Genomic DNA, 10,361 nt, shown 5'->3' on the forward strand with positions numbered 1-10,361 from the left:
GCGTGGTTAATTTTGGTCCCGGGCCTGTGCTCCCGCCGGCGCTCTCTGCTTCTACTACTACTACTAAAGCCTGTCTTCTTCGCTGTTCCCGTCGAGCCCAGGCTCGACGAACTACTCGAGCTTAGACTAGAACTAGACTTGTTACCGAAGCTACTCAAGCTCGAAGTGGGCTTACTCGACCCTAGCCCGGTTGAGTCCGAGTTTGAGCTGGACCCGGTAGACCCCGCGGTCGCTTTGTTGGATCCGAAACTAGACGACCCGAAGCTAGAGGACCCTTTGTTCAGGCCGAATCCACTCGAGCTGGTCCCCGTTTTACTCGCGGAGCCAAAGGCCGACCCGAAGCTTGCGCTGGACGACTCTGTCCTGCCTGTGTTGCCGGTAGACGTGCTGGAGGATCCCCCACCAGTGCCAAACTTGCTCCCCCAGGATGACCCTCCAGAGTCAGAACTGGATCCTGTGGAACTTGATCCGGTCGACCCGGTTGTCCCCGGGTTCAGCTTCCCGTCGACGGCCACGACATTCCGCCTGGCGCCAGCCAGGTTGGGGTCGGCCCACTGAGTGGTGGCGAACGTTCCTTGCCGCCGGGGGGGCGGCGCGTCTACTCTGGGGAACTCCAGGGAGGGGTCTTCACCGCGGGCCGGCGTCTCGTCGGCGTCGGACGCCTCCGCCTCTTCAGGCCAGGGTTCTGGCTGGGGACTTCCTCCTCCGCTGCTTGTGGACGAGGTCCCGTCTCCACGGAAGGCGGGGCAGGCGACGAGGGGTGGGCTACCTCGGCGGCGTCGGCGGCGCCGCGTCCTGGAGGGCCCTCGTCGTCCCGGGTTCCAATACTTCTCCAACCGGCGACAGTCCGTCCCGATCAGGAGGGTGGTCTGTCGTCGGCTCTTGCTTCCGGTGTGGAGACAGGGTCGGGGGCCTCTCATGCTGTCCGCGGAGGGCATGGAGACATCGGGGCCGGGGGGCCGCTCTGGGCAGGCCCAGGACAGGTGGTCCTCCCGATTACAGACGTAGCACCTGCGGATCCGCGGGCTGCGGTCGGGGGGGCCGGAGGCACGGGGCCGGACCGGGGCCGGCGGGGTCGGCGGGGCTGGTCGGCGTCGGTCTCGGCGGTCGTCTGTCTTGGGGACGGCGTCGCTCTTGGTCTGGCGGAGCATATCCGAGCAGACGTGGTGGTTCTCCAGGAGGGCGATCAGGGCGTCCACGGATGTGGGGCTGACTCGGGCAACATATTTCTTGGCGTCGGGTGGCAGGGCCCGGACACACCGGTCTATGACTAATCTCTCAATCCACGGGGTCTCTCCGCCCGTGGTCAGCCAGCTCTGCGTCAGGCGGTAGAGGTCGGCGACCTGAGCGCGAGGGGGCTGGGCCTGCTGATAGGCCCACATGTGGTACCGCTGGGCCCGGGCGGGCAGGCTGTAGCCGAGGGTGGACAAGATGGCGGCCTTCAGCGTCTCGTAGTCTCGAGCGTCTCTGGCGGGAAGGTCCCGACATGCGCGTTGAGCCTCTCCCGAGAGGTAGGGCGCCAGTATGCCGGCCCAGTCGGCGGCGGGCCACTGCTCGCGGTCGGCGGTGCGTTCGAAGAGTTCGAGGTACGCCTCGATGTCATCCTCGGGGGTCTGCTTGGAGAGGACGGCGTTGGGGGTCCTAGGGACATCGCCGTGTCGGTCTAGCCTGCGGATCACCTCACGCACAGCGTTCTGTAATTCAGTCTGACTTCGGAGAAGGGCGGCCAATTCGAGGCTGGCCATGTTTAGGCGGTGGTTGAGATCAGATGAATACCCACATTCTCCACCATATGTGGGAGGTCGGGTGGGAAATACAACTCAGAGTGCAGTTTCAGGGGTTAGACACACGATGGCGCCCCTTGCTTTATTTCTCCAACAGGTTCAAACAAAGTCAGTTTTCACAAACAGAACTCAGACAGTAATATTCTTTGCATGAGGTCCCGGTTCCGAGGCGGGAGTCGTCACTGCAGAGGATGAGAGGGGATGTTAGCATACGGTCAGAGCACAAGGTAAGTACAAAGTTGGGGCCTGAGACACCCGGTCTAGGCAGTCTACCAACTGGACCTTTGTATAACTCTTTCTCTTCTTCTTTTCCAGGTTCCAGAGGAGGCCAGGAGGCTCCCCCGGAGGTAGGTAAGGGGGTGCGTATCTTTCTCTATCCACAAGGCACAGAAGAGTACTTTAGAGTAGAAGTACTCGGATACGGGGTGGTGAGTAATTAGAGTAAAAGTACTTGGTATGGTACCGGGCGGGGATGGTACGGAGGGCCCCTTAGGCTCGGCCAACAGGAAGATACACAAGCATTTATATTCTTATTTCTCTCTATCTACTGGGTGGCCGTGTCGGTACGACAACGGCAGTCAGGGGGTTAACACAAAGTAAGCGCTCTAGTTTCTAACGGTCTTCTTTCACCGGGCCTGGCGGCGCAAGCCAACTTAAAGTCTCTTCAAGGGTGAAATAAACATAACACGGGCCTGTCTTCTTTCACAGGGTGTACGTGACACTTTATCTAGAGCCTGCTAGCTTCCATTAGTCTCTACGGGGTTATCTTCATTCAACAATCTTCAGTGTACAACACCACGGTGACACTCTTCATTCACAGTCTTCATTTAGCATCGACAGGGTGACTTCCTTCATTCACAATCTTCGTTATTATCCTTAGCTGCTCATTGGCCACTATGAGTGCCTCTTCTTAATAACACGGGTGATAGATAGTGAACGGTTTGTCTTACTGCGACCTTATGGAGCTGTGGGGCTGCCGTTTCCATACGGGGGTCCCGTCTTCCGCACTCGTCCCCGATACGAGCCAGGTGGGTCTCCAGTATGCATGCGGCTCTCCGTGTATACTTGTCTATGGGGGGTACACGCTCCTGCGTGTGCTTCCAGCCCCACTCCTACAAGCCTGGTGATGTGAGAATATAAGAGAGCAATTGAGTGGTGATACAAACGCTCAAACAATAAACATAGTCCATACGTGAGAGTCCATAAGTGAGAGGAGTGTGGACTTACCATCCAACGCCGAGTGGACGGCATATGCTGCGCGAGCGTCTGTGTGTAGCAGGGATCTGATACTGCTAGGTGCGCAGGTTGTTTATAAAGGGCGCGGCTGACAGGCTGCGGCTGTCCTTAATTGCTAACCAGGGCGGCGGTCGGAATTAGGCGCAGCTGATTCAAGATTGCTCTGGGGTAGAACACTGCGTCTATGACACGGCCGTGGGTGTGCCGTGTCGCCGCTTGTCTGGTTGTCAGGGGAACGCGCCCCTCCCACTGTGGCGAGACCTGACAGACTCCACAAGACGTACACACAGAGACGTGGTGCATTTATAGATAGAAGATAGTGGAGTGTTTGTCATTTTCCTAAATATACTATGTCTGCAGATGCGTGTGTGTGTATATACAGTACTCATCATACCACAGGTGAGCAGGCTGACATTGAGCAGTGGCTGGTGGCGGAGGTCTGGTGGGTGGTGGCAAAGCATGAACTCCGGGCGTCGAACTCGCACCCCTTTCTCCTGCAGCCAGCTGACCAGCCGGAACAACTTACAGTCACACTCATAGGGGTTACTGCTCAGATCACTGTAGGACAGAAGAGAGAGAGAGAGAGGTATGAGAAAGGAGACAGGGGAGACACATGACGTAAATTCTCCATTAATTCGGAATGGAATCTCTCTGTATGACTAAAATACTGATTTGCTCAGACACATTATAACATAAATACTCCATTCATTTTCAATGGAAATGTAATGTTTGTGTAAGACAAAGATATCTACACTAATAGCTGAATATAGGAGGGGCTAGCGCCCCTCAAAAAGAGAACAATGAAGGCAGGTAGAGAAGGAAGGAAAAACGGACGAATAAGAGAGCAGTGGAGTGGAGGGATGAGTGTAGAGAGAAGAGTGGGAGAAGGCAGAAACAGACAGGGAGAAGAAAAGGAGGGAGGAGGAGGTTGGGAGAGTAGAAACGTGGGAGGTATGGGATAGGACTGAAGACAGGAGGTCAGGAGGGTGAAGGAGGGAGGGGTGAGAACATGCAGGGACCAGGGTTGAGTGAGAGATACATGAGAGGAGAGGAAAAAGGTGGAAGAAGATAGAAGTTTGGCTGTGATAGCACACTGTTCATCTGGCAGGTCTATTTCTGCAAAACTCTGCTTCACTCCACTCAATTACAGAGTGTGCAGAGAATACACTCTGTTCACATGAAAGGAGTAATTACTACTCGCTGAAACCCACATCATGCAGAAATAGAGCTTAATGCTGCTTGTGTGGAAGCGAACGAACAATGTGGAAATATGCTTGCTAAGTGATGGGTATTTTCTTATTGAGGTTTTAATTGTTTCATATTTTATGTTCACATCTTATTACTATGTTAAAAAAGACCTTGTAAATCTTCTTGTATCTGGTGCCTAGGACTGCCCTGTCACCCAATATTTGCGTGTGTATTAATTCCATTATCAGCTGTCACCCACTCCAGATTGACCATTGTACCAAAAGGGAAATAAGATTAACCATGGAGAACGACATGACAAACAACTTTGCCCTAAAGATGAGGATAAAAATACACTCTCACCCCATGAGATAAAGAGTCAACAACAGAATCCTAATCACAGAACGTGATTAAAGTAAAAAACAGGATTCAGAATATCGGACGCTCGTGACAGCCTGATGACACCTTACTCTGATGAGGCCTCTCAACCTATTGAAATGTGACAGCTGAATTCTTATGTTTTTCAGTATATATGTTTGTGCAAAATGATGTGACAATGTTCAGAGCACTTACGGAGAATTCTCTCTCCTACATTCTTGACATTCTTGTACAACGCTTATGAACCTCGAAGACTTCACTAAAAACTTCTGTGTTTTACATGGTTTCTTGTGTGAAAATTATTTTAAGGTATTCTTACACAGTCTCTAGTCTCACTAGAGAATACTTTCTGGGGTGGTCTTGATTGATTGAGGTTTCTCACGGTTCAAAGGAAGGATAGATAAGGTGGAGTTGCAATAAATCCAACACTAAGCATGCTTGATTTTGTGTGTGTGTGTGTGTGTGTGTGTGGGTTGCATGTGTGTGTGTGTGTGTGTGTGTGTGTGTGTGTGTGTGTGTGTGTGTGTGTGTGTGTGTGTGCGTGTGTGTGTGTGTGTGTGTGTGTGTGTGTGCGTGTGTGCGCGAGTGTAAGTGCTGTATTTGTACTTGTGTGTACTGTACAATACATGCGGGTGTACGCGCAAAATGAGAGCCTGTTAATTAAAAGAAACGAAGAGAGAGAGAGAGGGGGGGGGGGTGGGAAAAGAACAGAGAGAGAGGGGGGTGATAACATTCACTTACATTTGGGTTAGGTTGCACAGGTTGTCACATATTCTCTCTTCTATGGTGGTGATTTGGTTGTTGCTCAGATCTCTGTTAGAAATAAAACATATTGTCAACAATCATTTCACACACTGAAGATTCAGACATTACGTGTTTTTTGCTTTGCTGAACAAAATAAAATAATAAATGATACGTAGCTTGCGGAGTTAGTTCAGTCAGATATTCTCGAGGGGGTTCATGCCGTGCTCAAGGGCGCATTCATATACTCAAGGGGTTAATATACTGCATTACTATGTGGGTGTATTCAGTGTGTGCAAGACCCACATTCGCTGATGTGGCAGTCAGCTGACCAATTGGGCGGGCTACTTAAGCTCACTAGACTGCATGCTCTTCCTGCCTTCCTTCTGCTTATGGTTCCTGGTTGCTGTTATGTGATGTTTGCTCCCAGTGCCTCCCACCACCACACCAGCACCACCGGTGGGCTCTGTTACTTACTTATTCCCCATGGGGTTTTTTATTGTATATCTATCTCCCTGCCGAGCGCCGAACGCCAAGATAAAATATTATATGCACACTTGTATTCTCATTCTATAATAAATATTGGTTAAATCTATTCGTAAGTTGTCTGACAGAACAAAGATTTTACAATTGAATTCAGGCAGCTCATCTATTGATGGACAAGAGATGAATACCCCAATTCCGCTCCTGCGCATATCAAAGTATTGTCATTTCGGACCATGCACCTCTCGTAATGGCAATATCTCTCCCGGGCGTGCCACGTCCTACAAGGCGCTGGCGTTTCAATTCTACACTACTCTCGGATGACAACTTTGTAAAGTATATAGAGCAGGAAATAACCTTTTTTCTCTAAACCAATAATACTCCTCAGATGTCCAGTCTCATAGTCTGGGATGCATTGAAGGCCTACTTGAGAGGGCAAATGATATCTTTTTCAGCTAAAAATAAAGCACAATCGGCAAAGAGACGCTTGGATCTCTCTGCCAGAATCTCAGACATTGATAGACAGTACGCACTGCAATAAACTCTAGAACTTTACAATAGACAACTGGAGCTGAATTCAGGCAGCTCTCTAATTGATTTTGTTGTGTGTCTCCTGGACCGTATACGTATAGTCATCACGAGATGTCTAGACTAGATCATCCGTCTGACTGTTGTTCTGATGTAGAAAGTCAAAGGGTGGTGGCATGCTCGAGACTGAATCTGGTGCGTGTTGAGAAATGCTGAACGTACTGGAAGAAAGGGGCTCCGAAATAGAGCCTAACCAATGCCAGATTTTCGGGTCTGATGCCGATCCTGATTTTGGAAACCATCCATTATCGATGTTTTGGGGAAGATAAGGCATTTTATTTAACTTCTTAAAACACACTCACTGCCAGGTATTAATTCATTAATACTTCCAAAACCGCCAATGTTTTTCAGTGTTTTTCTCGGAACCCGAGATGTGAACCGGATGTAGGAACAGACTGTGTGTTCGAACAGACGCTTGTCTTTTCTTTCACCCGGAGAAGACATTTTGTGGCCGTGATTGTCGGTTCTTTGGTTGTGGGCCGTTGAATAAAGCGGGCAACATAAAAAATATAAGGAAGAAGCCGCACACGTCCGATAAAAGAGAAAAGTTTTAATATCGAAGCAACGTTTTGGTCATCCGAAAGATGCCTTCTGTTCACATGACCATTACACTTTAACATCTAACACGAGGACAAATGTGTTTTTCATTACTAATGCAACTGATTCAAGAGATGCACTCGTCATTTTCCAGAACCAATACAAGACACTATCAGAAAAAAAGAAAAGAAAAATAAAAAACTTTACAATTAAAAGGCTGAAGGAAAACATCACAAAACAAATAGCTGACTGGCTGAGTGAGCAGAGGATGATGGGAACCGCACCACACAGCCAAAAGCATCACGTTGCTGTCGTTTGAAAACCTTGTATGTCCAAAACGGTAACCTTTTCTAATAAAGAAAACGAACAAAAAAGTGTGTTCCAATGGATTCAATGTAGGCTCTTGTTAATTACTTTCACTTAACAACACTTAGCAAAAACACATCGTTGCAGATTGGCTATTTGTCATACTATAGTATGACAAAGTAGGGCATTACTGTAAATAGAAAAACCCATTTAAATACCCGTAATGAGATACAAGGTTTCAGGTGGACAGCAACGATCAGACATTTCCACCTCAAACCCTTCTGTTACTCCCCTCTCTTTCCTTGTGCTTTGTTTCCACCCCCCCCCCCCCCCACACACACACACACACACACACTAACTCCTACAGTTTAATTCTCTCCTTCTCTGGTCTATCCAGTAGGCTACATAATGGGGCCGTTGTGTGGTGGGTTTGGAAAGAGCTGATGGAAACCACTACTCCAGAGTCCTCTCTCATCACATACGCACCGACTCTCTCTCTCTCTCTCTCTCTCTCTCTCTCTCCCTCCACATACTGTATACATGTGCAAAACACCCACACAGAGAGGGAGAAGGTATTGGATGGAGTAACAGAGAGTAGATGGAGGGAGGAAGGTATGGAGGGGGTCAACATCAGCGGAACAGTGGGAGCCTGGAGCAGTAAACTGTAATTGAACTTAATAGCCCTGTGATTGGTGTGTGTGTGTGTGTGTGTGTGTGTGTGTGTGTGTGTGTGTGTGTGTGTGTGTGTGTTCTGCAGTGTAATCAGTGGTGTACTCCTGGGATTTATGCTCACTTTAATCTAGACTAAACTAGAACGCTATTTCTCCTGTTTTCCCTTCACTTCCCTGCACCTCCTTTCCTCTCATCTCCTCTCATCTGCTCTCATCTGCTCTCACATCGTTCCTGTTCTCCTCTCCTCTGCCCCATGTGCTGGTTTTGATGTACTTACAGGATGGATAGTGGTCCACAACAGAACACCCCTCTGGGCAGAACATTGATCCTGTTCCCCTGCAGATATCTGAAATCAATTGACATCAGATTAATAGATATCTAGACAGGTTCAGACAGACAGACAGACAGACAGACAGATTCAGACAGACAGACAGACAGGTTCAGACAGGTTCAGACAGACAGACAGAGAAAAAATTGTATCTATCAGCATCTAACAAAACAACTAGCACACCTGCACTCTCCACCCCACTCAAGTCACCACCCACATTCATACACACTAATTGAACACACACACACACACACACACACACACACACACACACACACACACACAGTGTATACTCACAACTCGCGCAGGCCATTGAGGCGGTCAAGCAGGCTGGTATCCAGAGAAGAGATGTGGTTTCTGGACAGATCTCTGCAGAGGAAACCACACGCACACACGCACACGCGCGCGCGCACACACACACACACACACACACACACACACACACACACACACACACACACACACACACACACACACACACACACACACACACACACACATTTAGAAGCATAATTGAACATACTAAACACTCCCAGATTACACTTACTTTTATTTTGTTTTATTTGTAGTCTTTACAGTATAAATCAAATAATTGCACAATTGCACACGTGGAATAAATGAGAACCTTTATTTCAATACAACGTAGTGCTTTGTTTTGGCTAGCAGCTAATGTAATAATATGAAGTAGCCTACTGTAGCTACTGTACCTACTTTGTTTGTATGATAATTGTATGAATTATTACAGTGGATTTCTCTTGTGAAACTCGAGTAAATTTCTAGGAAGGCTGTAGAGTACCTAGTACTTTTAGGTTGGCCTTTTGTTAAGGGTCCATGTCTGGCTTTCAGATGTCATGGGGCAGCTAAGTCTATGGACTTTAGATGTTTGTCTCATAGAAGGGAAACTCCCAAAAAACAGGCCCCCAAAAAAATCAGCATGCCCCCTGTCACTGTGTGACATCATGTGAAAGCCAACTGGGCTCCCCTCACTTCACACTAGCAGTGTCTGTGGCTTCACCCTCCTCTCTCACACTAGCAGTGTCTGTGGCTTCACCCTCCTCTCTCACACTAGCAGTGTCTGTGGCTTCACCCTCCTCTCTCACACTAGCAGTGTCTGTGGCTTCACCCTCCTCTCTCACACTAGCAGTGTCTGTGGCTTCACCCTCCTCTCTCACACTAGCCGTGTCTGTGGCCTGCACCCCCTCCTCTCTCACACCAGCAGTGTCTGTGGCTTCACCCTCCTCTCTCACACTAGCAGTGTCTGTGGCTTCACCCTCCTCTATCACACTAGCAGTGTCTGTGGCTTCACCCTCCTCTATCACACTAGCAGTGTCTGTGGCCTGCACCCCCTCCTCTCTCACACTAGCAGTGTCTGTGGCTTCACCCTCCTCTCTCACACTAGCAGTGTCTGTGGCTTCGCCCTTCTCTCTCACACTAGCCGTGTCTGTGGCCACCCCTCCTCTCTCACACTAGCAGTGTCTGTGGCTTCCCCCTTCTCTCTCACACTAGCCGTGTCTGTAGCTTCCACCCCTCCTCTCTCACACTAGCAGTGTCTGTGGCCTGCACCCCCTACTCTCTCACACTAGCCGTGTCTGTAGCTTCCCCTTCCTCTCTCACACTAGCAGTGTCTGTGACTTCCCCCTTCTCTCTCACACTAGCAGTGTCTGTGACTTCTCTTTCTGCTCACCAGTGGCAGCAGGGCTACTCTCATTCGCTGTTCAAGCTGCTGTTGTTAAGAGGGGACGATCGGCGCAATCAATTCTTATCTTTTTCTGTATTGTATCAAAAAAGGAAAGTATATAATAATCATGCAGGGTTTCTACACATTTTCCATTTTAATATTCCATACTTTAACAGACTCAAATTTCTGGAATTCTCTGTAGAGTTTTTACAATTTATTTGACATTCGAGTACAAATACCTAGATGCTTATCATGTAACTAAATGCTTTAAAATCCAACAGCTAATTTATCTTCCGTTCTGTCTGTATAGGTTATTCTAATATGTTGTATCTATGTACTGTAGCTCATAACATCACAACACGTCACAATGAGACATATATTGTAGATTGACTATCTTTTTTTTGTAAAAACAATTCAGTAAACTAACTGAAACGGTCCTACCTAT

General features: G+C 48.6%; 1 protein-coding gene across 1 annotated transcript in view; it reads right to left on the bottom strand.

The window, feature by feature from the left end:
- Nucleotides 1-10,361, bottom strand: part of pkd1a (polycystic kidney disease 1a) — a 110,723-nt gene that overhangs the window by 83,933 nt on the left and 16,429 nt on the right. The window contains exons 2-5 of the mRNA XM_080759624.1: nucleotides 8,536-8,607; nucleotides 8,188-8,256; nucleotides 5,325-5,396; nucleotides 3,415-3,578 (exon numbers count right to left, since the gene is read on the bottom strand). Of these exons, the coding sequence (XP_080615750.1) occupies nucleotides 3,415-3,578; nucleotides 5,325-5,396; nucleotides 8,188-8,256; nucleotides 8,536-8,607 (377 nt within the window). The remainder of the gene's footprint in view (nucleotides 1-3,414; nucleotides 3,579-5,324; nucleotides 5,397-8,187; nucleotides 8,257-8,535; nucleotides 8,608-10,361) is intronic.

This window comes from Protomyctophum bolini (genome assembly GCF_963924005.1).
Source record: "Protomyctophum bolini genome assembly, chromosome: 3".
Classification (NCBI taxonomy): domain Eukaryota; kingdom Metazoa; phylum Chordata; class Actinopteri; order Myctophiformes; family Myctophidae; genus Protomyctophum; species Protomyctophum bolini.